Genomic DNA, 26,605 nt, shown 5'->3' with positions numbered 1-26,605 from the left:
TGCAGGAAAAGGCGACCCGCCACCTGCTCGAGGCAGCGGAGGAGAACTGCGGCCGTTGGTGGGCGTGGTCGCGCCAGTCTCGCGGGAGCGGCCGTTGGGCGGGCCGTTGTCCCTGCGGGCGGGGCGAGTTGCTAAGGAAATGACTGCCCGCAGCGCCTGGCCCCGCCGAGCCGGCCGGGCGGGGTCTGGAGCGGCGCCGTTTCCGCTTCCGCTCCCTCTCAGCTCCCGTCCCGTTACCGCCTCCTGGCCGGCCTCGCGCCTTTCACCGGCACCTTGCGTCGGTCGCGCCGCGGGGCCTGCTCCTGCCGCGCGCACCCCCGGGGCTTCGGCTCCGGCACGGGTCGCGCCCAGCTTTCCTGCCCCTGAGGCCGCCGGCCAGCCGTCGCCATGGGTGCCTATCTCTCCCAGCCCAACACGGTGAAGTGCTCCGGGGACGGGGTCGGCGCCCCGCGCCTGCCGCTGCCCTACGGCTTCTCCGCCATGCAAGGCTGGCGCGTCTCCATGGAGGTGAGGCAGGGGCCCATAGGCTGGCCGCTGCGGGGCGGGAATCTGACGGAGAAAGGGAGCGGGGGATGGGGTCCTCCCCTGGGAAGGGTCCCAATCGGGAGCCTGCGGCCGCAGCGGCCGTTTGCGGGACGACAGAGACCGCGGGGTCGGGGTCGGGGTCGAGAGGGAGCTCCCGATGCTTAGGGACCGTATGCGGGTGGCCAGGCGGCGAGGGCTCGGCCATGTGGGAAGAGGCACCTTCCGCCCACTGACCGCCCTCTCCCCGAGCTTTGGCGCCATCCTCTCGTGCCAACCTAGCCCTCCAGGCTCATCAACGGTGTGAGGTTTAGTGTGGGAGTAAAGACGGAAAGAGGGACTATTTATTCATTTGTTTTTCGAGGGAGAGGTGAATCGATGTGAATAACTTTTTAAATTTTAATATTTAAAATATGTGATGTGGGAAGCCTCTTTTGGCTAGGAGTTTGACAGTGAAAGGAAACCCGGGCAGAGTCTGTTTCACATTCTGGTTGCCTGGCCTTGGGCTCTTGCATGTTAATTTCAGAGGCTGGACCCGACCTCCAGGGGTTGTCACTCATTTGCACTCTTTTCAGGGCCTTTTACTATCTTTGGAAAACTTGGATTATGTCGGTCCCTAGATTTTTCTTCTTCTTATGCTTGGTTTTCTTTCTTAGGATTTCTCTAAAACTTAATCAGTAATTGTCGTTTGCCTATAATTGTTGTATAGTTTCTTTGATTTTAAGTTGTTTCATCAATTTTTTTCATCACAACCTACCTACAAAGAGCTTTTCTAGAAAATTTTACTCTGGACAAAAGGGGAAAGGAAAACTCTAGAGGGAAAAGTAGTATAAGGTAAAACTTGATGTGAAACTACAAAAGAGAAGAGGGAAAACTGTGGTAGGGAGGAAAGGGAGGAAGACGGGTTAACCGTGTCTTTGTGAAGAGCATTCTGAAGTCTAGGCAAAAGGGCCAGGGAAATATTCTGTCTGGGATTGAGGGTTTATCCACCTACCGGGTGGGCTTCAGGTAACAGCGAAATACTGTCTCCCTTGGGAATCGTTTCAGAGCCCTCGCTCCTCCCTGTGGTTAGGTCTGGAATGACAGTATGAACTTAAATGTTTTGTTTTCCAATTCAAATTTTATACTCATAACTGACCTTAATAACAATTTTATAATTAGGTATAAAATTTCAAGATTGTAGTGGATCCTATAGTTCATCTCATCTGCTTTGGCTCTCACTTTTTTTTCTTTTTGAGACAGAGTTTCGCTCTTGTGGCGCGATCTCAGCTCACCACAACCTCCGCCTCCCAGGTTCAAGCGATTCTCCTGCCTCAGCCTCATCAGTAATTGGGATTACAGGCATGTGCCACCATGCCCGGCTTATTTTGTATTTTTAGTAGAGACAGGATTTGTTCATGTGGCTGGTCTCGAACTCCTGACTCAGGTGATCCGCCCGCCTTGGCCTCCCAAAGTACTGGGATTACAGGCGTGAGCCACCACACCCGGCGGCTCCCACATTTTATAGCTAAGAAATTGAGGCGCAGAAAGGTTAGGACACTGCTTTGGTGGAAAGAAGCTGTAGGATCAGATTGTTGAAGACACTAGACATTGTTAAGCATCTATGTCAAACTGAAGCATAGCATTCATATTTCACCACCATACACAGTATAACTATTTAGTAGATGTAATTGTCTATTAGAAATATCTAGGCTGGGCACAGTGGCTCACATCTGTAATCTCAGCATTTTGGGAGGCCGAGGCAGGCAGATCACCTGAGCTCAGGAGTTCAAGACCTGCCTGGGCAACATGGCGAAACCCTGTGTCTACAAAAAATACAAAAAAAATTAGCTGGGTGTGGTGGCGCCCACCTGTAGTCCCAGTTACTTGGGAGGCTGAGATAGAAAATCACCTTGAGCCCAAGAGGCAGAGGCTTCATTGAGCCGAGATCGCCCCGCTGCACTCCAATCTGGGCGACAGAGCGAGATGCTGTCTCAAAACATAAATGAATAGGCCAGGCGCAGTGGCTTATGCCTGTAATCCTAGCACTTTGGGAGACTGAGACAGGTGGATTGCCTGAGCTCAGGAGTTCGAGACCAGCCTGGACAACATGACAAAACCCCGTCTTTACTAAAAATACAAAAAATTAGCCAAATGTGGTGGTGCATGCCTGTAATTCTAGCTACTTGGAAGGCTGAGGCAGGAGAATCGCTTGAACCCTGGAGGCGGAGGTTGCAGTGAGCAAGATCGTGCCACCGTACTCCAGCCTGGGCGACAGAGTGAGACTCTGTCTCAAAAAAGAAAAAAGAAAAAGAATGAGTAAATAAATCTGGATATAGTTTCAGAAGGAAAGTAGGTAGTCGAGAAGTTCCATTTCCGTGGCATTTTCTGTTAATGTTGTGAGATTTGAGGTGAATATTCCATCTCTCAGTAAAATGTTTCTTCCAGGTTTCTCATTTAATATTTTTCACTTCTCTGCTGTTTTTCCATTTCTTTAGTGCCCTTCTTTCTAGTTTTCTTTATGGATTGAGTTGCTTGGCTACTCAGTGTTTCATGTTGGTTTGCCCAGTGATTTCATACTATTTGCTGCTTCTCTGTAGGGCATTTCCCTTTATTTTTTGGTTTCTCCTCAATTAGAAAATGATTTTTTTTGTCAGGGACAGTTTAGTGTATACAGATCTTACTAGACTATTCCTTACATCCTATTCCTCCTGAGAGATAATTGCTTAGGGTATTAAAATCTTGCTAATGTGCTGTTTCTGAAGTTGCCCTTGTTTGAATAAATATGCCTAATCAATAGTTAAATATGCCTAATCAAATCCTCTTGAAGAGTATTGTTTGGGATCCTATTGTGCTTCACTGATACTTTTCCTTCTGGCTTTTTTTCTCCTCAAAGTGTAGCATAGTTTCTTTGCTATTGCAAGAAAATAACTATGAGTTCTAGCCTCTTCCTTGAACCTTATCTTTCCAGAAAATATAAAGTACTCCCATTCCTCTGAAGCTTTAGGGCTTAATCCAACAATTATTAAGGTTTATGTACCCTATTTGCTTGGTCCTAATGCTTCATTTGAGGTAAGGTTATCATACTACTAAAGGTTGTTGAAATCCTGACTGATGGGTAGATTCAGTCGTAGGGAGGACTCTTCAGACAAAGATGGCAACCATCAATAGCTGGCATTTTTATTTTCTGCCTCTTTCCAGCTTCTCTTCCTGTGTGACCAGGGTGGTGGTGGTGGTGATAGTGGTGGTGGTGGTGGTGGTGGTGGTGTTTTGAGATGGAGTTTCTATCTTGTTGCCCAGGCTGGAGTACAATGGTGTGATCTTGGCTCACTGCAACCTCTGCCTCCTGGGTTCAAGCGATTCGCCCGCCTCAGCCTCCTGAGTAGCTGAGATTACAGGCATGTGCTACCATGCCTGGCTAATTTTGTATTTTTAGTAGAGATGGGGTTTCTCCACATTGGTCAGGCTGGTCTCGAACTTCTGACCTCAGGTGATCCACCCGCCTCTATCTCCCAAAGCGCTGGGATTACAGGTGTGAGCCACCATGCCCAGCAGCCAGGGTGTTTTGAGAAGAGGTAATCAAAATACCACAGGCCAGGCGAAGCGGCTCACGCCTGTAATCCCAGCACTTCAGGAGGCCAAGGTGGGCAGATCACCCGAGGTCAGTTCGAGACCAGCCTAGCCAACATGGTGAAACCCCATCTCTACTAAAAATACAAAAATTAGCCAGAGGCCAGAGAATCGCTCAGGAAGGCCAGTGAGCTGAGATTGCACCACTGCACTCCAGCCAGGGTGACAGACTCTGTCTCAAAAAAAAAACAACAAACTACAGATGATGTTCCCCTCCCTCCTTCTTTCTCCATGAAAAAAGTGGCTGCGGTATGTACTTTGGGATTAAGAGGTAGGGACCGGGCACGGTGGCTCATACCTGTAATCCCAGCACTTTGGGAGGCTTAGGCAGGCATATCACAAGGTCAAGAGACCAAGATCATTCTGGCCAATATGGTGAAACCTTGTCTCTAAAATACAAGAATTAGCTGGGCATGGTGGCGCGTGCCTATAATCCCAGCCACTCAGGAGGCTGAGGCAGGAGAATCGCTTGAACCCAGGAGGCAGAGGTTGCAGTGAGCTGAGATTGAGCCACCGTACTCCAGTCTGGGCAAGACTCCATCTCAAAAAAAAAAAGGTAGATTGTGGAGGGGTGCCTGAGCAATATATAAGGTAAGGCCCTTGAGTTTTTGATGGCTAAATAAGAAGTCCAATCTGAAAATAGATTCGGTTGATGTAGTCTTTTTTTTTTTTTTCCGGGACAGTCTCGCACTGTTGCCCAGGCTGGAGTGTAATGGCATGATCTAGGCTCACTGCAACCTCCGCCTCCTGAGTTCAAGCAATTCTCCTGCCTCAGCTTCCCGAGTAGCTGGGATTGCAGGTGCCTGCCACCATGCCCAGCTAATTTTTTGTGTTTTTAATAGAGACAGGGTTTCACTATGTTGGCCGGGCTGGTCTCCAACTCCTGACCTTGTGATCCGCCCACCTCGGCCTCCCAAAGTGCTGGCCTTACGGGCGTGAGCCACCATGCCTGGCCTATCAGTTGATGTAGTCTTAAAGGGACAAGAGTACATTTAACATTTGGTTGTGAGGTTCTCTGGAAGTGACAAAACTGCTTTCTATGGAGAGTTAGGAATTTTTTTTTTTTTTTTTTGAGATGGCGTCTCGCACTGTCACCTGGGCTGGAGTGCAGTGGCTGTATCTCAGCTCACTGAAACCTCCGCCTCCTGGGTTCAAGCGATTCTCCTGCCTCAGCCTCCCAGGTAGCTGGGATTACAGGCGTCTGCCACCAGGCCAGCTAATTTTTTTTTGTATTTTGTGGAGATGGGATTTCACTATGTTGGCCAGACTCCTGACCTCGTGATCCTCCCGCCTCGGCCTCCCAGGTGCTGGGATTACAGACTTGAGCCACCATGCCCGGCCAGGAATTTTCTGTCCTATGAATCATATTTGTCCTTTTATTAAAGGCAGTGTCAATATCTATAGTATAATTTTGAGTAGGCTGGCTATTTATTGCTGTGTAGAAGCTGCCTTATTAATGGTCAAAAGGGGTCATCTAGAATTGACTATAGAGATAGTATTGAGCAGAAAATTCTTAAAATACCTGCATATTAGTTTCAGTCATTAAATTAATGGAAAAAATACAAAAAGAAACATCACAAGTATGCTATGGGGTTCTACCTTAGGGCATTGAAGGTTGAAAAACATTTATTTTCTTATCCTCAAAGTAGCATCTCGTATCAATAGCTTAAAGCACTTTTAACTTACTAAACCAGGTCAGAATTTCTCTGATTTTTTTTTTTTTTTTTTTTTTTTGAGACGGAGTCTGGGTCTGTCGCCCAGGCTGGAGTGCAGTGGCCGGATCTCGGCTCACTACAAGCTCCGCCTCCCGGGTTTACGCCATTCTCCTGCCTCAGCCTCCTGAGTAGCTGGGACTACACGCGCCCGCCACCTCGCCCGGCTAGTTTTTTTTGCATTTTTTAGTAGAGACGGGGTTTCACCGTGTTAGCCAGGATGGTCTCGATCTCCTGACCTCGTGATCCGCCCGTCTCGGCCTCCCAAAGTGCTGGGATTACAGGCTTGAGCCACTGCGCCCGGCCAATTTTTTTTTTTTTTTTTTGAGACGGAGTCTCCGTCACCCAGGCTGGAGTGCAGTGGTACGATCTCAGCTCACTGGCCTTCCTGTTCAAGTGATTCTCCGGTCTCAGCCTCCTGAGTAGCTCAGATTACAGGCATGTGCCAGGACGCCTGGCAAATTTTTTGTATTTTTAGTAGAGACGGGGTTTCTCCATGTTGGTCAGGCTGGTCTCGAACTGCTGACTTCAGGTGATCCGCCCGCCTCCGCCTCTGAAAGTGCTGGGATTACAGGCATGAGCTACCGTGCCTGGCCAGAATTTCTTTGTCTAGAATGTAGTTAAGCAACTTTTATAAAAACGCATTATTTGCATTTGATTAGCATACAGTACCCATTCACAGTTCAAAGCTAGTATAGGATTATATCACATGTATGCCCATGAGCATGGAGAAACTCTTTTCTTTTCTTTTCTTTTTTTGAGATGGAGTTTTGCTCTTGTTGCCCAGGCTGGAGTGCAGTGGTGCGATCTCGGCTCACTGCAGCTTCGGCCTCCTGGGTTCTAGCAGTTCTGCCCCTGCCTCCCAAGTAGCTGGGATTACGGGCACGCGCCACCATGCCTGGCTAATTTTTTTGTATTTTTAGTAGAGAAGGGTTTTCGCCATGCTGGCCAGTCTGGGCTTAAACTCCTGGCCTCAAGTGATCTGCCTGCCTCAGCCTCCCAAAGTGCTGGGATTACAGACATGAGCCACCGTGACCGGCCTTTTTGTTTTTAAAATTATTTATTTATTTTGAGACAAAGTCTCACTCTTGCCCATGCTTGAGTGGTAAGGAGTACAGGATTTCTTGTGCCAGTTCCTTCACATCCTCACTACCCTTATCTACCTTTACAGTGACTTGATCATAGCTCACTGCATAGCGTCCTGGGCTCAAGGGGTCTTCCAGCCTCAGCCTACTATAGGCACATGCCACCATGACCTGCTAATTTTTTATTTTTTTAAATTTTTTGTAGAGATGGGGCCTTGTAGTGTTGCCCAGGCTGATGATTTATTTATTTATTTATTTATTTGAGACGGGGGTCTTGCTCTGTTGCCCAGGCTGGAGTGCAGTGGCCTGATCTCCTCTCTCTGCAAGCTCCACCCCCCAGGTTCATGCCATTCTCCTGCCTCAGCCTCCCAAGTAGCTGGGACTACAGGCGCCCACCACCACGCCCGGCTAATTTTTTTGTATTTTTAGTAGAGACGGGGTTTCACCGTGTTAGCCAGGATGGTCTCAATCTCCTGACGTTGTGATCCACCCGTCTCAGCCTCCCAAAGTGTTGGGATTACAGGCATGAGCCACCGCACCCGGCCTATTTTTGTTTGTTTGTTTGTTTGTTTATTTGAGATGGAGTCTCACACTGTCGCCCAGACTGGAGTGCAGTGACATGATCTTGGCTCACTGCAAGCTCCGCCTCCTGGGTTCACACCATTCTCCTGCCTCAGCCTCCCGTGTAGCTGGGACTACAGGTGCCCACCACAACACCCGGCTAATTTTTTTTTCTGTATTTTTAGTAGAGGCAGGGTTTCACCATGTTAGCCAGGATGATCTCGATCCCCTGACCTTGTGCTCTGCCTGCCTCGGCCTCCCAAAGTGCTGGGATTACAGACGTGAGCCACCACGCCCAGCCTGTATTTATTTACTTTTGTTTTTAGGGTCAGGGTCTCCCTCTGTTGCTCACCCTGGAGTGCAGTGGCATAATCATAGCTCACTTGCAGTCTTGACCTCCTGGATTCAAGCAATCCTACCTCAGCCTCCTGAGTAACTAGGACTACAGGCACATGCTGCCAGGCCCAGCTAATTTTTTTATTTTAGTAGAGACAGGGTCTCGCTGTGTTGCGCAGGCTGGCCTTGAACTCCCAGGCTCAAGTGATTCTCCTGGCTTGACTCCCAAAGTGCTGGGATTACAGGTGTGAGCCACCATGCCTGGTCTGGAAATTATTTTATATTTTATTCCATTCCCTTGTAAGTTCTCAAGCAACTGGAAAATACAATCAGAACTTATTCCTCAAAATTTCAAGGATATTTTACACAAAGTTCTGTTGTCTGATTCCTTAGTTGTTACTACCGTTTCCCCACCTCCAATCTTCTATTGGGTTATTAGTCTTAGAATTGGACTTTGAGAGGTAAGGGCTTGAATTTAAGCACAGAAATTTATACAGGTCTGATCAGTAGTTCTTGACATTGTAGTATCTGGAAACACAAATCTTTAGAACTGAACTTAAGATGTTTAATGACATTTTGTAGACAGAGTATTTCAGTATAGTTGTTTTGTTTCTAGATCTAGTTCAGAGATTAAGTATATCAACTTTTTTTTCCTTTTTGACCCAATGCTAGCAGAAAAACAACACCTTTTAATCATATTTAGTATTTGAAAATGTATATACAGGTTCCTTTTTATTTTTTACAGGTTCCTTTTTAATCAGCTTTATTGAGATATATAGTTCATACACTGTATGGTATATGAACTCACTTTAAGAGTATAATTCAGTGGGTTTAAGGATATTCATTCATTTTAAGGGTGTAATTCAGTGGTTTTTAGTATATTCTCTTTTTTTTCTTTTTTTCTTTTTTCAAGCCAGGGTCTTGCTCTGTAAACCAGGCTGGAGTACAGTGACGCAATCTCAGCTCACTGCAACCTCCCCCTCCCAGGTTCACGCAATTCTCCTGCCTCTGCCTTGCAAATAGCTGGAACTGCAGGCGCATGCCACCACACCCAGCTAATTTTTATATTTTCAGTAGAAAAAGGGTTTCACCATGTTGCCCAGGCTGGTCTTGAACTCTTGGCCTCAAGTGATCCACCTGCCTCAGCCTCCCAAAGTGCTAGGATTACAGGCATGAGCCACCGTGCCTGGCTGTTTTGTAGTATATTCAAACAGAGTTATACAGCTGTCACCACAATCAGTTTTAGAACCCCAAAAAGAAACCCTGTACTCTTTACCAGTAACTCCGTATCTCCCTTCCACTAGCCTCAGGCATCCACTAATTTACATGACCTCTGTGAATTTGCCTATTCTGAACATTTTATAAATGGAATTCTAAATACACTTCCTTTTATATCTGGATGCTTTTACTAAGCATATGTATTTTTGAAATTGACTTTGAAGCCTGTTGACACCTGAGAAGTAAATAACTCCCCACCCCAAGCATTCCCTCTACCCTCAGCTTTGCCTATAAGAATGAGTTTTTTTTTTTTTAATCACACATACATTGTTGTAGTAGATTTAAGAATACGTATTTTGCTGACCAGGGTTCTTTTGCTTATTTCTAGATCATTGCCTTGCAGGTTTTATTTTACAGAGCTAAAGAGAATCAGAATTATCTTTTTTTTTTTTTTTTTGAGACGGAGTCTCGCTCTGTCGCCCAGGCTGCAGTGGAGTGACTGGATCTCGGCTCACTGCAAGCTCCGCCTCCCGGGTTCTCGCCATTCTCCTGCCTCAACCTCCCTAGTAGCTGGGACTAGAGGCGCCCGCCACCACGCCCGGCTAATTTTTTTTTGTATTTTTAGTAGAGACGGGGTTTCACCGTGTTAGCCAGGATGGTCTCGATCTCCTGACCTCGTGATCTGCCCATCTCAGCCTCCCAAAGTGCTGGGATTACAGACTTGAGCCACCACGCCCAGCCAGAATTCTCTTTAAAACTCCAGTCTCATGTCCAGTTATCACTCACCATCTCTTTGGTTCCAGCAATAGCCAGGCCTGGCCTAGAGGGACTTGATCTCCACTTTTGGTTTTTAGACTTTTCTTTGGCTTTTACCACCTGCTGTGTATCCTTGACCTCATACTGCTGGACTCCTTTGGATGGATACCAGCAAGATGGTTCAGGCTCCAGTGGTCACTTTTTAAAATTCTCTCCTTCTGTTCAGATAGACATAGAGCTCAGGCAGATCACCAAGTCTGTTACCTGTGTAACCAGGAAAGAGATGCTCGTTTTCTTTTAGGCACTCCCATTTGCTACAGTTGTTTCTGTTGGAACCTTCCTCACTTAGTTGATGGAATGGAAGCAAAAGACCCAGTACTCCATCCCAAATTAATGACTTAACAATTCTTGAATTTTCTCTTATCTCCTAGTTAACTCTTTTTCTTATCCCCAGAAGGTCGATTTTAATTATTGTTATTTATTCATTTATTTTCATAGAGACAGGGTCTTACTGTGTTGTCCAGGCTGGTCTTGAACTCTTGGCCTCAAGGAATCTTTTCACCTCACCCTCCCAAAGTGCTGGGATTACAGGCATGAGCCACCATACCCGACCTCATATTTTTTAATTGATATATCATAGTTGTGCCTAAGCATAATTTTTAAATTTTTATTTATTTATTTATTTATTTTGGAGACAGGGTCTCCTTCTGTTACCCAGGCTGGAGTGCAGTGGCGTGATCTCGGCTCACTGCAGCCTCCATCTTCTGGGTTAAAGCGATTCTTATGCCTCAGCCTCCTGAGTAGCTGGGACTACAGGCACCAACCATCATGCCCGGCTAATTTTTTTGTGTGTATTTTAGTAGAGACGAGTTTCACCATGTTGCCCAGGGCAGTCTCGAACTCCTGAGCTCAGGCAATCCGCCCGCCTCAGCCTCCCAAAGTGCTGGGATTACAGATGTATGCCACCGTACCCGGCCAAGCATATTTTTAAGGGTCATCAATGTTGTATCATGAATCAATCAGTATTTCATTATTTTTTATGGTTGAATAATATTCCATGGATATATCACATTTTGTTCATTCATTAGTTGATAGACATTTTGGATTTCCACTTTTTTTTTTTTTTTTTTTTTTGCTGTTATAAATAGTGATACTATGTACAAATTTTTGTGTGGAAATATATCCTTATATCTTTTGGTTATATACCAAATAATGGAATTGCTGGGTCATATGGTAACTACATGTTTAACATTTTGAGAAACTGCCAAACTCTTTTCCAAAGTGGCTGTACCATCTTACATTCTTGCCAGCGATATATGAGGATGCCGGTTCCTTCATATCTTCACTACACTTACCACCTTTTTTATAATAACTAATAGTGGGTGTGAAGTGGTGTCTCCTTGTCATTTTGATTTGTATTTCTCTGATGGCTAAATGGCTAACAATGTTTGAACTTTTTGTTTGAGACAGAGTCTCACTCTGTCCAGGTTCAAGCGATTCTCCTTCCTCAGCCTCCCTAGCAGTTGGGATTATAGGCACATGCCACCACACCCAGCTAATTTTTTGTATTTTTAGTAGAGACAGGGCATTAACCATGTTGTTCAGGCTGGTCTTGAGCTCCTGACCTCAAAGGATCCGCCTCCCTGGGCCTCCCAAAGTGCTGGGATTACAGGCTAGAGCCACCATGCCAGGCCTTATGTTTGAACATCTTTTATGTGTTTACTGGCCATTTGTGTATCTTCTTTGGAGAAATGTCTATTTAAAGCCTTTGTTCGTTTTTAATTGGATTTTTTTTTTGTCTTTTGATATGTTAAGAGTTCTTTATATGTTTTGGATACAAGTTTGTTAGATATATGATTTGCAAATATTTTCTCCAATTTTTGTGGACTTTTTGATTTCTTTTTTTCTTTTATTTATTTATTTATTTTTGGTCGGGGGACAGTCTTGGTCTGACCACCCAGGCTGGAATGGAGTGGCGTGATCATGGCTCACTGCAACCTCTGCCTCCTGGGTTCAAGTGATCCTCCTGCCTCAGCCTCTCGAGTAGCTGGGACCCAGGTGTGTGCCACCACGCCCAGCTAATTTTTGTATTTTTAGTAGAGACCAGGTTTCACCGTGTTGGCCAGGCTGGTCTCGAACTACTGACCTCAAGTGATCAACCTGCCTCAGCCTCCCAAAGTACTGGGATTACAGTCATTAGCCACTGCACCCTGCCTCTTTTTGTTTTCTTTTTTTGTTTGTTTTGTTTTGTTTTGAGACGGAGTCTCGCTCTGTTGCCAGGCTGGAGTGCAGTGGTGCAATCTCCGCTCACTGCAACCTCCGCCTCCCAGGTTCAAGCGATTCTCCTGCCTCAGCCTCCCAAGTAGCTGGGACTACAGGCACGCGCCATGACGCGCAGCTAATTTTTGTATTTTTAGTAAAGGTAGGGTTTCAACATGTTGGCCAGGCTGGTCTTGAACTCCTGACCTTGTGATCTGCCCGATTGGGCCTTCCACAGTGCTAGGATTACACATGTGAGCCACCGCACCTGGCCTCTTTTTGCTTTCTTGACCGTGTCTTTTGAAACAAAAGTTTTTGCTTTTGATAAAGTCCAATTTGTCTATTTTGTTTGCTTTTATTAAGAAGCTTTGCCTAACCCAAAGTCACAACAATTTTCTCTTAGGTTTTCTTCTGAGAGTTGTATAGTTTTAGCTGTTTCATTTAAGTCTGTGATCCATTTTGAGTGAATTTTTATGAATGGTGTGAGGGAGTGATCCAACTTCATTCTGTTGTGTGTGGATATCAAGTTGTCCCAGCACTATTTGTTTAAACCACTGTTCTTTTTCCCCATTGAATTATCTTGGCATCATTGTCAGAGATAAATTGACCGTAAATATGAGGGTTTTATTTCTGAACTCTCAAGTCCATTTCATTGGTCTACATGTCCCCATGCCAGTAATACACTATCTTGGTTACTGTAGCTTTTTAAAAAGTACGTTTTGAAATGTCTTTAAAATTCGTTATTTTTCATATAAATTTTAGGATTAATTTGTCAATCTCTGCACAAAAGGCACCTGGGTTTTGATGGGTGTTATGTAGAATCTGTAGATCAATTGGGGGAGTATTACAGGTGTGAGCCGCCACGCCCAGCCAACTGAGTTTTTCATAGATGTACTCTATCAGGTTTAGGAAGTTCCCTTTTATTCCTAGGTTGTTGAGTCTATTTTATATTTTTTTTAAGAGACAGTCTTGCTCTGTCACTCAGACTGTAGCACAGTGGCTCAATCATAGCTCACTGTAGCCTTGAACTCCTAGGTTCAAGAGATCCACCTGCCTCCGCTTTCTTAGTAGCTGGGGTTACATGCATACACCACCATACTGGGCTAATTTTTAAAATTTTTTTTATAGAGACAGGGTCTTACTGTGTTGCCCAGACTGGCATTCTGACGTTGAGTCTTTTTGTCATTAATGAGCACTGGATTTTGTCAAGTGCCTTTTATAATATCTATCGAGATGATCATAGGGTTTTGTTCTTTAGTCTACTGATAACGCTATATTGTATTAAGTGATTTTTTGAATGTTAAACCAACCTTGCATTTTTTTGGTGTATAAATTTTACTTGATCACTGTGTAATTATCCTTTTATATGGTGCTGGATTTAGTTTGCTACTATTTTGTTGAGGATTTTTGTGTCTATATTCATAAGAGATAATTGGTCTGTAATTTGTTGTGATGTCTTTGTCTGGTTTTGGAATCAGGGTAATACTGGCCTCATAGAATGAATTGGGAAGTGTTGCCTTCTTTTCAATGTGATGGAAGAGTTTGTGAATCATTGGTATTATTTTTCTGTAAATGTTTGGTAGAATTCACCAATAAAGCCATCTGAGCCTGGGCTCTTCTTCGTGGAAAGTTTTTGGCTTTTTTTTTTTTCTTTAAAAATTTTCATTGTGGCTGGGTGCAGTGGCTTACGCCTGTAATCCCAGCACTTTGAGAGGCCAAGACAGGCGAATCACCTGAGGTTGGGAGTTTGAGACCAGCCTGACCAATATGGAGAAACCCTGTCTCTACCAAAAATACAAAATTATCCGGGCATGATGGTGCATGCCTGTAATCCCAGCTACTCAGGAGGCTGAGGAGGGAGAATCACTTGACTGGGAAGGCAGAGATTGCAGTGAGCCTAGATCATGCCATTGTACTCCAGCCTGGGCAACAAGAGCAAAACTCTGTTTCAAGAAGAAAAAAAAAAAAAGTTTTCCTTGTGATAAAATACACGTAACATAAAAATTACCATCTTAATCATTTCTTTTTTTGTTTGTTTTTTTGAGATGGAGTCTTGCTCTGTCACCTATGGTGCAATCCTGGCTCACTGCAACCTCCGCCTCTTGGGCTCGAGAGATTCTCCTGCCTCAGCCTCCTGAGTAGCTGGGATTATAGGTGTGCACCACCATGCCCAGTTAATTTTTGTATTTTTAGTAGAGACGGGGTTTCTCCATGTTGACCAGGTTGGTCTCTAACTCCTCACCTCGAGTGATCCACCCGCCTCGGCCTCCCAAAGTACTGGGATTACAGGTATGAGCCACCATGCCCGGCCTGAATGATTTTTTTAATGTACAGTTGAGTAGTATTTAGTACATTCACATTGTTGTGCACCCAGTTTCCCGAACTCTTCGTCCTACAAAACCGAAACTCTATACCCGTTAAGTAAGTCCCCATTCTCTTTTCCCCAGCTCATGGCAAACAGCATTCTACTTTCAGTCTCTATGAATTTGATTACTTTAGATACTTCATACTGTAAGTGGAGTCATACAGTATTTGTCTTTTAGTGACTGCCTAATTTTTTTTATTTTTTTGAGACAGAGTCCTGCTCTGTCGCCCAGGCTGGAGTACAGTGGTGCCATCTCGGCTCACTGCAACCTCCACCTCCAGGGTTCAAGTGATTCTCCTGCCTTGGCCTCCCAAGTAGCTGGGATTACAGGTGCTTGCCACAACACCTGGCTGATTTTTGTATTTTTAGGTAGAGATGGGGTTTCACCAATTGGCCAGGCTGGTCTTGAACTCCCTGACCTCAAATTATCCGCCTGCCTTGGCCTCCCAAAGTGCTGGGATTACAGGCGTGAGCCACCGTGTCTGGCCTCCATGTTGTTTTTCACAACACCTCTATCATTTACATTTCCACCAGCAGTACACAAGAATTTCAGTTTCTCCATGTTCTTGCTAACAGTTGTTGTTATCTGTTTTTTTTTTAATGGTTTCTTTTTTTTTTTTTTTTTGAGACAGGGTCTTATTCTTGCTTGTGCTGGAGTGCAGTGGTGCTATGTGATAGCTCACTGCAGCTTCAACCTCTGGGCTCAAGCAGTCTTGCCACCTCAGCCTCCACATAGATGGGACCACAGGTGTGCACCATCATACGTGGCTAATTTTAAAACCCCATCTCTGCCCAAAATAAAAAATTAGGCTGGGCGCGGTGGCTCAAGCCTGTAATCCCAGCACTTTCGGAGGCCGAGGCAGGTGGATCACGAGATCAGGAGATAAAGACCATCCTGGCTAACACGGTGAAACCCCGTCTCTACTAAAAATACAAAAATTAGGCATGGTGGCGGGCGCCTGTAGTCCCAGCTACTTGGGAGTCTGAGGCAGGAGAATGGCATGAACCCACGAGGCTGAGCTTGCAGTGAGTTGAGATTGCGCCACTTCACTCCAGCCTGGACGACGGAGTGAGACTCCGTCTCTAAATAAATAAATAAATAAATAAGCTAGGTGTGGTGGCATGCACCTGTAGTCCCAGCTACTCGGGAGGCTGAGGCAGGAGAATCACTTGAACCTGGGAGGTGGAGGTTGTGGGGAGCCAAGATTACGCCACTGCACCCCAGCCTGGCAACAGTAATAATAATAATTTTACTGTGGGCTGGCGTGGTGGCTCATGCCTAAATCCCAGCACTTTGGGAGGCTGAGGCAGGAGGATCACCTAAGGTCGGGAGTTTGAGGCCAGCCTGGGCAACATGGTGGAACCCCGTGTCTACTAAAAATATAAAAATTAGCCGGGCGTGGTGGCACATACCTGTAATCCCAGCTACTTGGGAGGCTGAGGCATGAGAATCACTTGAACCTGGCTTGCGGAGGTTGTAGTGAGCTGAGATCACGCCACTGTACTCCAGCCTGGGTGACAGAGGGAGGCTCACTCTCTCTCAAAAAAAAAAAAAACCCAACAAAACAAAGTAATCCAGGAGCAACAACATGATGAAGGAAAATCCAGCAGGACTCAGTGATGGATGGTGGAAGACAGCCAGGAAGTTAAGCTTGACTCTGGGATTAAGTGTTGCCTGGGAGAGTTAAGATTCCATTTACAGAAATAAGACCTATAGGGGAACCTCTGATTTTTTTACAGACTGCTGATTTCCTGATTACATGTGTTAAGTTTGAGGTATAGAAAGAAAGAACATCCTGGCCGGGTGCATGGCTCACGCCTGTAATCCGGGGCATGGCTCATGCCTGTAATCCCAGCACTTTGGGAGGCCAAGGTGAGCGGATCACAAGGTCTAGGAGATTGAGACCATCCTGGCCAACATGGTGAAACCCCATCTCTACTAAAAATACAAAAATTAGCTGGGTGTGGTGGCGTGTGCCTGTTATCCCAGCAGAGAGAGAGAAAGAAAAGAAAAGGGAAAGAAAGAAAGAGAGAGAGAGAGCGAGAGAGGGAGGGAGGGAGGGAGGGAAGGAGGGAAGAAAGGAAAGGAAAGGGAAGAAAGAAGGAAGGAAGGAAGGACATCCTGTAGAAACAGGCAGTCAGAGGTATAGAACTACACAGAATCCAAGAGATCTTTCAAGAAAAGTGACATGCAGCAAGAGAAACTATCAAGGGGGTAAACTGACAACCTATAGAATGGGAGAAAATATTCACAAAGTATACATCCAACAAAGGTCTAATATACAAAATCTATAAGGAACCTAACAAGCAAAAAGCAAACAACCCCATTAAAAAGTGGGCGAAGGACATGAACAGATACTTCTCAAAAGATGTACATGTGGCCCACAAACATGAAAAAATGCTCATCTCTAATCATCAGACAAATGCAAATCAGAGCCACAAAGAGATACCATCTCACACCAGTCAGAACAGCTTTTGTTAAAATGTCAAAAAATGAGAGACATTGGTAAGGTTGCAGAGGAAAGCAGACACTTGTGCACTGTTTTTGAGGGTGTAAATTAATTTAGTCTAGGCACTGTCAGTTTGGAGATTTCTCAAAGAACTAAGAGTCGAACTACCATTAGACCCAGCAATCTGATTGCTGGGTATACACCCAAAGGAAAATAAATCATTTTTCCAAAAGAACATATGTACGTGTATGTTCATTGTGGCACTATTCACAATAGCAAAAACTGAATCAACCCAGGTGCCCATCAGTGGTGGACTGGATAAAGAAAATACGGTATATAGCTACCATGGAATACTATACACCCATTGAAAAGAATGAAACCATGTCTTTGCAACAACATGAATGTGGCTGGAGGGCATTATCCTAAGTGAACTAACACAGAAACAGAAAACCAAATACTGCATGTTCTCACTTGTAAGTGGGAGCTGAACATCAAGTACACATGGATATAAAGATGGCAGCAATAGACACTGAGATCTGTTAGAGATGGTGGCGCGGGGGGTAGGGAGTGGGGGTGGCGGAGGAACAGCTGAAAAACCACCTATTTGATACTATACCCACCACCTGGGAAAGGGGTTCAGTCATACCCCAAACCTCAGCATCACACAGTATACCTTTGTAACAAACTTACATATGTACTCCCTGATTCTAAAATAAACATTGAAAAAGGAAAGGAAACTGACATGATTTGTGCTGTTTAATCCCACATAATGGCTAGGGGAAATGAAGTCTGCAGAATGGCTATTTGGGGATGTTGCTGAGATGAGGTCCCGCTATGTTGCCCAGCCTGGTCTTGAACTCCTGACCTCAAGCAGTCCTCCTGCCTTGACCTCCCAAAATGTTGAGATTACATGCATGAGCCACTGGCAAAATGGCTATTTGGATTGCTGTTAAGGTTATTACATTCTCTGTGAAGTAAGATCTTGAAGGAGAAGGATTTGAGATCAGGAGTTTAAGATAAATTGTTAATCTAGGAAGAGAGGAGAATTTCTGTGTTTGGCCAGGCACGGTGGCTCATGCCTATAATCCCAGCATTTTGGGAGGCTGAGGTGGGCAGATCACTTGAGCTCAGGAGTTTGAGACAAGCCTGGGCAACATGGTGAAACCCCATCTCTACTGAAAATACAAAAATTGGCTGGGCACGGTGGCAGGTGCATACTATAATTTCAGCTACTCGGGAGACTGAGGCAGGAGAATTGCTTGAGCCTGGGAGGTGGAGGTTACGGTGAGCCTAGATCGCGCCACTGCACTCCAGCCTGGGAGACTCCATCTCAGAAAAAAAAAAAGAAAGAAAGAAAACAAGATGCTGAATTGAAGTAGTGACCACAGTCAATGTGATCCCATAACTTTTTTTTCTTTTAGAGACGGGGTCTCCCTCTGTCACCCAGACTGGAGTGCTATGGTGCATCATAACTTTCTGCAGCCTTGACCTCCTGGGGTGAGGTGGTCCTCTTGCCTCAGTGTTCCGAGTAGTTAGGACTGACTGCAGGTGCATGCTGCTATGCCTAGCTAATTTTAAAATTTTTTGGTAGAGGCGGGGTCTTGCTATGTTGCCTAGGCTGGTCTCCAACTCCTGATCTCAATCATTCCCTCCTGCCTACCTTCCCAAAGCGCGGGGATTACACGTATGAGCCAGCGCACCCAGCCAATCTCATAACATTTTATGACTAGCAAACTTAGTAGTTCTGATTCAGGCATAAATCAATTGGTGGGGTTATACAAGGTTGGGTGAGTTTTTCTAGATTGCTGAGAGACCATGTTGAAATACTTGGCTGTGTCTCAGTAAGGGATAGAGAGAAGCAAAGGTATGGGTAAAGGTTATGAGCAAAGATGTAAAAGGGGAAAATTAAAGTGTTTAGAGAAGGTGAAGCAGTTCCAAATCATAATATAGATCCCAAGCTTCACCAAGAAGTGAAGGAGAGGGTAATTGTGCAATAGTTCTCGGGACTGAGACCTCAAGGTGTAAGATGAATCTTTATTGTGGATGGTCCTCTTTGAGAAGAACAAAAAAGAAAAATGTGAAATGGATGCTGAATTTCAGAGCAGAATATACATATGTGTATGTATGTACGTATGTGTGTATGTATATATATTTACGTAGCAAATTCCAGTTTACAAAGGACTTTTATGTATTTTGCATCATTATCAACAGTTCTGTGATGATGTGGGTGTGGTAGATGTTGTTATTCCACATCACAGAGGATAAAATTGAGGCACAACATAAAGTAGCTGACCAGAGATCATGCAGTATATGGTAGAATGGCAACTTGAGGCCAATTCTTAGGTGTGTTTGTTGTCCTTATTCAGAATGGAACAGTGTGGTTTATTGTACAAAAATTTAAAAATGAATGTCAAAAAGTAGAAATTATTACTCAAATCTCACCCTCTGTGGTTGTTTGCTATGTGATCTTCCAGACTCACATATACACGTAGATACTTTAACTTTTTGCTTTTAACTACTTAAGATATTATGAATTGATTTCCAAATTAACATATATTTGCTTTTAACAGCTACATGTATTCCACTGGAGATACGTACCATTTGTAATCTATTCCTGGAAATTTAGATGGTTACACTGTTTTTTATTTTATTTATTCATTTATTTTTTATTTTTTATTTTTTATTTTATTTTTTTGAGACGGAGTCTCACTCTGTCGCCCAGGCTGGAGTACAGTAATGTTATCTTCACTCACTGCAACCTCCACCTCCTGGGTTCAAGTGATTCTCCTGCCTCAGCCTTCTGAGTAGCTGGGACTACAGGCACACACCACCACGCCCGGCTAATTTTTGTATTTTTAGTAGAGATGGGGTTTCATCATGTTGGCCAGGATGGTATCAATCTCTTGACTTAGTGATCCGCCCGCCTCGGCCTCCCAAAGTGCTGGGATTACAGGCATGAGCCACCGTGCCCGACCTCAACTGTTTTTTATTATAAATAATGCTGTATACAGCCTGTCCAACACTTTGGGAGGCCAAGGCAGGCGGATCACAAGGTCAGAAGTTCGAGACCAGCCTGACCAACATGGTGAAACCCCATTTCCACTAAAAATACAAAAGTTAGCCAGGCGTGGTGGCACGCACCTGTAATCTCAGCTATTCAGCAGGCAGAGGCAGGAGAATCACTTGAACCCAGGAGGCGGAGGTTGCAGTGAGCCAAGATTGCGCCACTGCACTCCAGCCTGGGTGACAGAGCAAGACTCCATCTCAGAAAAAAAGAAGAAAAAAAAATCCTTTATTCTGGTTTTCTCGTAGTTTCCACAGATCCAAAAGGGTCAGGTTTATTTCCAGCAGCCAAATATTCTGCCATTTGGACTGAGATATCTCCTAGGTTGAGGTTATTATAGAGGTAGTAACCTGATTCTTCCTTTTCTCCTTCCCCTTTCCTCCTTTGCCTCTTTTTTTTCTTTTCTTTCTCTGTATTTATCATTTATTTTATCATTCCATCTTCCTGTCTTATTTCTAGGCCATATAGGCCAGCCAGGGAAAGGTTAGTAAGGTGTGACATTGATCCCTATGACCTGAGGAATATTCTTTGACCCTGAGACATGCCAATTATGCTGTCCTTTTCCTAGGATGCTCACAACTGTATTCCTGAGCTGGACAGTGAGACAGCCATGTTTTCTGTCTACGATGGACATGGAGGTAACTTTAACAGATCATATTGGTAACATTCTAGGACCCCAATTCCAGACGTTCCAGGGCAAGAACAGTCCCCTTGTTCATTTACTTTCCAAGGTCTGGCCCTCAATATCATTTCCTGCCTGGTGCTGTTTTTCTGTATTCTGTCATTCTTTTTTCCCAGTAGGTACTGTATTGGTTTATAATCTCACCAGGACTTGTTTTAATCCAAAGAGCCTCTTTATCTTTTTTTATTTTTATTTTTAAAAATTTTTAGGCCAGGCACGGTAGCTCACGCCTGTAATCTCAGCACGGTGGATCACGAGGTCAGGAGTTCAAGACCAGCCTGACCAATATGGTGAAACCCCGTCTCTTCTAAAAATACAAAAATTAGCTGGACATGGTGGCTTGTGCCTGTAGTCCCAGCTGCTCAGAAGGCTGAGGCAGGAGAATCGCTTGAACCCAGGAGGTGGAAGTTGCAGTGAGCCAAGACCATGCCACTGCACTCCAGCCTGGGCAACAGAGCAAGACCCTCTCTTTAAAAAAAAAAAAAAGAAAGAAAAAAAAATTGTACCCAGATGAGCTGATTCTTTCTCTTTTTTTCACTAGAGAACTAAGTATACAGGTGAGAAAAGATGAGTTATATTAATATACCCGAGAGAATTGATGGTGAAATCCATTTTTTTGGATCAGAACTTCCCCAAACAGTGTCCTTCAAATAGGGTTCAGGGGTGCTAAGATATTTATCCCCTCAACCCTTGGGGTTCACTCCACTATGGCATATAAATATTGTATCATTTTCTATGTGTGGGGAGCAGTGCTCCAGGTGACCTTCCTTCCTTTCCTTCTAGGGGAGGAAGTTGCCTTGTACTGTGCCAAATATCTTCCTGACATCATCAAAGATCAGAAGGCCTACAAGGAAGGCAAGCTACAGAAGGTCTGTCTGCTCACACTGCCCATTTCTCACTTGTGTAGGCTTTTCCCTTGTTCTCTAGCCCTTGGGCTTTTCCTTTCTTTTTGTCCCCTAGCTGCTGCTGCTTATTTACTCTTGAAGAATTCTGTTCCTAAAACGAGCTTACTGGCCACCTTTTAGACTTGCCTTATTATTCCTAGGCCTCTGAACTGTTTTTATCTGTGAGTGTCTCTTCCTGTGGTAGCTCACACTCTAATTTGTATTCCATCCTTGTACTCAGGATTGTACATAGGGAGTTCATGTTGTACTAGTCTTAGACTATTTTGCTTATATTCAGGCTTTAGAAGATGCCTTCTTGGCTATTGATGCCAAACTGACCACTGAGGAAGTCATTAAAGAGCTGGCACAGATTGCAGGGCGACCCACTGAGGATGAAGATGAAAAAGAAAAAGTAGCTGATGAAGATGATGGTGAGTGTGGCATCCCTTGTTTGAGAGGAAATCAGCATTTTAAGAAATATTATTTAATATTTCTGATCAATTCTAAGATAGGGTGGCTTTCTAGGGACCTGGGGAGTCCTTATGTTAAAGAAACCTATGGTATTCTCCTGCATTGTATGTGGTTATGAAAAGGAGAGAGAGAATTATCTTTGTTGAGTGGCATCTGAGCTGTAAACATTGTATATACATTATCTTTTGTCATTGTGATGGGATCTTCCTGGTTCCTGCTGGTATTTATGTGCTTTTTTTTTTTTACCCCTCAAGACTGGAGCAGTTATTAGCCCCAATAGCCAGTCATTAAGCCTAAATCCTAATTCTACAATAGCACTGTGGGCTTCCTGGATCCTCAGCCAGAATAGAGTTTTTACAACTTAACAATAACAAATGAGACCTCAGAGGGGAAGTATAGTAACTAGTGTTGTTTTGATTAAGAAGGGGATGAAACACAACAACCAAAGAAGTCTGTGGAGGAGGAAGAGCTAGGGCATGTTCTTCTGAGACTTGATGAGCAAGAGGAACCTTAAGAGTGGGAGGTTGTGGGGAAGTTAGAGGCTATAAGGGCTGTTGAGATAGTGAGATGAACGGATCCCATGAGGAGTCTGGCATGGGGGCTCTGATTTAGCCTCTTCCCTGCAGTGGACAATGAGGAGGCTGCACTGCTGCATGAAGAGGCTACCATGACTATTGAAGAGCTGCTGACACGCTACGGGCAGAACTGTCACAAGGGCCCTCCCCACAGCAAATCTGGAGCTGGGACAGGCGAGGAACCAGGGTCCCAGGGCCTCAATGGGGAGGCAGGACCTGAGGACTCAACTAGGGATACTCCTTCACAGGAAAATGGCCCCACAGCCAAGGCCTACACAGGCTTTTCCTCCAACTCGGAACGTGGGACTGAGGCAGGCCAAGTTGGTGAGCCTGGCATTCCCACTGGTGAGGCTGGGCCTTCCTGCTCTTCAGCCTCTGACAAGCTGCCTCGAGTTACTAAGTCCAAGTTCTTTGAGGACAGTGAGGATGAGTCAGATGAGGCGGAGGAGGAAGAGGAAGACAGTGAGGTAAGGGCCTGTGAGGGCAGGCAGATGCTGAAGTTGCAGAGAGGTCCTGTTTGGTTGCCATCTGTAGTTTTCAACTCTCCTTCTCCTATTTTGACATCATCCCCCAAGACCCACTGTATTCTAAGCTTTAGCCTTGAATTCATTGAGCTCCATCATCACAGGTACCATTTGCTTTCTTACCTCTTCCTTTGTTGATACTATAACAAGCAGATCTAGTTCTGGCCTTTCAGAGTCTGTCTCCTAGAGAGAGAACAAGAATATAGTTGCTACCTTGGCTAGTTGGCTGTTTTCTTCTCTGGACAATTTATTTTCTGGCCACAGTGCCTGAAAGATACTTTTGGCTGGCAGCCCTTGCCTTGTCCTGGGCTTTTTGCTAGTATTGCTAAGCCCAGTTCAGGATGTCAGTAATACTCATGCTAGCCCTTTCCATCCCCCCAATTTTCATGACCATATACTTGTATCTTTCAGTGTTTTGAGGACCTGTGTTCAGTGAGGGCCTCTTGATTCTGAGTATGAGCTGGGGGGAGGGAAGGGATCATCCCAGTCTCAGCAGTCTGGGATCCTCCTCCTGGCAGGAATGCAGTGAGGAAGAGGATGGCTACAGCAGTGAGGAAGCAGAGAATGAGGAAGATGAGGATGACACGGAGGAGGCTGAAGAGGACGATGAAGAAGAAGAAGAGATGATGGTGCCAGGGATGGAAGGCAAAGAGGAGGTGTGTGGGGAGCGGGAGCAATGAGTCTTGAAAAGCCACAAGGCAGGTGTGAATCCCCTAATTTTGATTTTGAGACAGGGGAAGGGGATCCCCCTGATACTTTAGGATGGATGTGATAGTCATAGGGATTTATTCCGCAAGGGGAATTAGATGGTAAGCCTTTGGGGTCTAATTATCTAAAAACACAGGAGAGGGAGTGTGCTGCTGTCTCTAGAAAGATGAAATTTGTGCCTCTCCTATTTGTTAAAGCTTTCTTGGGGGTCCCAGTGAAAGCAAGCATAGGTGAATGGTCAGGAGCACATCAGTGAGGAACTCATGTTCAGAAGCTCCCATGATGCTCCCTTTCTTCCTCTTTAGCCTGGCTCTGACAGTGGTACAACAGCGGTGGTGGCCCTCATAAGAGGGAAGCAGTTGATTGTAGCCAACGCAGGAGACTCTCGCTGTGTGGTATCTGAGGCTGGCAAAGCTTTAGACATGTCCTATGATCACAAACCAGAGGATGAAGTAGAACTAGCACGCATCAAGAATGCTGGTGGCAAGGTCACCATGGATGGGCGAGTCAACGGGGGCCTCAACCTCTCCAGAGCCATTGGTAAGGGCCAAGAAACTGGGAAAGACTTCTAGGGTCTTGCTGTCTGTCCCAGACTACCTAGTAGCAAACTTTAATCTTCCTAGTGCTTGTGCCTTTCAAAGCACTTCAGTATCTACTACCTCTGTTCTTATATTCCTGTGAAATAGCTAAAATGGGTATAGATATCATTATACATAGGTATCTTTTTTTTTTTTTTTTTTTTTGAGACGGAGTTTTTACTCTTGTTGCCCAGGCTGGAGTGCAATGGCGTGATCTCAGCTCACTGCAACCACCACCTCCCAGGTTCAAGCAATTCTCCTGCCTCAGCCTCCTGAGCTGCTGGGATTACAGGCATGCACCACCACACCTGGCTAATTTTGTATTTTTTTTTTAGTAGAGACAGGATTTCTCCATGTTGGTCAGGCTGGTCTCGACCTCCTGACCTCAGGCCCGCCGCAGCCTCCTAAAGTGCTGGGATTACGGCATGAGCCACTGCGCCTGGCTATATAGGTATTATTATACCCATCTTATGTAACATTTGAATGATGAACAAGACCAGTGAGTGACTTTCTTAAGGTTCAGCAGTCTGGTAGTAGGGTTGAAACTAGAAAAACTAGGACTCAGTTCTCCATTCCACTAGATTATGGAACTTTGTAAAGAAGGGAAATGAATGGCAAGGTTTGACCTGCCACAAACACAAGTCTGTGGGAAAAGTATCCAAACTGCTCATCAACCAACCATTCCTTTACTCCAGGGGACCACTTCTATAAGAGAAACAAGAACCTGCCACCCGAGGAACAGATGATTTCAGCCCTTCCTGACATCAAGGTGCTGACTCTCACTGACGACCATGAATTCATGGTCATTGCCTGTGATGGCATCTGGTGAGCACTGGCAGAATGCCCTAAATTCCCCTTTCTGCATCATTTCTTCTCTTATAGGGCTCAGGGCACTAGGATTAGAACCTAGGCAGACCTAGACCTCTTGGTGAGTGAAGAGCACCCAGACTAAGGCAGAGCTGAGAATTTCTGTAGTTATTTACACTGGCCTGGGCCACCACCTCTGTCCATACTCCTCTACTCTGCCTTGGTGAGACTGGAAGATTCTGACTGTTGTTCTCGACCCCAGGAATGTGATGAGCAGCCAGGAAGTTGTAGACTTCATTCAATCAAAGATCAGCCAGCGTGATGAAAATGGGGAGCTTCGGTTATTGTCATCCATTGTGGAAGAGGTGAGTACCAAGGTGGAGAAGAGAGGGTGTTTGGTCTGCATAGCCAGGGTTTACTCTTTTCATCTGAGCTAAGTCGGCAATCTGGGAGCAGTACCATTAATTGCTGACAGACGCTAAACCCCGACTACAAAGTTCCACCTTCTCTCATTTCTCTGACTTAACCTTATGCCTTATGGACTAGCAAGTGGGCTGTTTTGTGATACCTCTTGCCCATTTCTTTCCTTCTGTCATCCTGACTCAGCAGGCCAGCCCTCTTGTGGGACTCTAGGTTCCCAGCAAGGTGTTCAAACCCTGTGGCTGAGCTACCCCCATCCCTTTTGTAGCTGCTGGATCAGTGCCTGGCACCAGACACTTCTGGGGATGGTACAGGGTGTGACAACATGACCTGCATCATCATCTGCTTCAAGCCCCGAAACACAGCAGAGCTCCAGCCAGAGAGTGGCAAGCGGAAACTAGAGGAAGTGCTCTCTACTGAGGGGGCTGAAGAAAATGGCAACAGCGACAAGAAGAAGAAGGCCAAGCGGGACTAGCAGTCATCCAGACCCCTGCCCACCTAGACTGTTTTCTGAGCCCTCCGGACCTGAGACTGAGTTTTGTCTTTTTCCTTTAGCCTTAGCAGTGGGTATGAGGTGTGCAGGGGGAGCTGGGTGGCTTCACTCCGCCCATTCCAAAGAGGGCTCTCCCTCCACACAGCAGCCGGGAGCCTCTGCTGTCCTCCCCAGCCGCCTCTTTGCTCCTCGGGCTCATCACCGGTTCTGTGCCTGTGCTCTGTTGTGTTGGAGGGAAGGACTGGCGGTTCTGGTTTTTACTCTGTGAACACTTTATTTAAGGACATTCTTTTTTATCGGCGGCTCCATGGCCCCTCGGCCGCTTGCACCCGCTATGTTGTACACTTTCAATCAACACTTTTTCAGACTAAAGGCCAAAACCTAATCGTGCGCATCGTGTCCTTTTTTTTCTGCTGCCGTGGCCCCAGACTTGGCCCCATCTGTAGCATCTGGCGAGCCCCCATGTGAGTGTGTGCGTGTGTGTCCCGCGCGTGTGTAGGGGAGCTCCAAGCGAGCTGCTGGCAGG

At 45.4% G+C, this 26,605-nt stretch overlaps 1 protein-coding gene across 1 annotated transcript; it reads left to right on the top strand.

Annotated features, from left to right (window-relative positions):
• Positions 1-105: 105 nt before the first annotated feature.
• On the top strand, positions 106-26,468 carry PPM1G (protein phosphatase, Mg2+/Mn2+ dependent 1G). Its single transcript, XM_010371223.1, has 10 exons — positions 106-507; positions 20,506-20,575; positions 21,403-21,488; positions 21,802-21,934; positions 22,601-23,016; positions 23,592-23,729; positions 24,087-24,321; positions 25,055-25,184; positions 25,429-25,531; positions 25,855-26,468. Exons 1-10 carry the CDS (start codon positions 388-390, stop codon positions 26,059-26,061), a joined length of 1,638 nt encoding a protein of 545 aa, XP_010369525.1. The 5' UTR covers positions 106-387; the 3' UTR covers positions 26,062-26,468.
• The last annotated feature ends 137 nt before the right edge of the window (positions 26,469-26,605 follow it).

This window comes from Rhinopithecus roxellana, chromosome 17 (assembly GCF_007565055.1).
Source record: "Rhinopithecus roxellana isolate Shanxi Qingling chromosome 17, ASM756505v1, whole genome shotgun sequence".
NCBI lineage: Eukaryota > Metazoa > Chordata > Mammalia > Primates > Cercopithecidae > Rhinopithecus > Rhinopithecus roxellana.
Note: the sequence above shows the minus strand (reverse complement) of the source record. Positions and strands in the feature narration are given on the sequence as shown.

Excerpts from the sequence above, each read along its gene's own strand:
- PPM1G (XM_010371223.1), top strand. The coding sequence starts at position 388 with ATGGGTGCCTATCTCTCCCAGCCCAACACGGTGAAGTGCTCCGGGGAC. Across the intron at positions 21,935-22,600 it reads AGTAGCTGATGAAGATGATG|TGGACAATGAGGAGGCTGCA; the intron begins GTGAGTGTGGCA and ends TCTTCCCTGCAG. Across the intron at positions 25,185-25,428 it reads ATTGCCTGTGATGGCATCTG|GAATGTGATGAGCAGCCAGG; the intron begins GTGAGCACTGGC and ends TCTCGACCCCAG.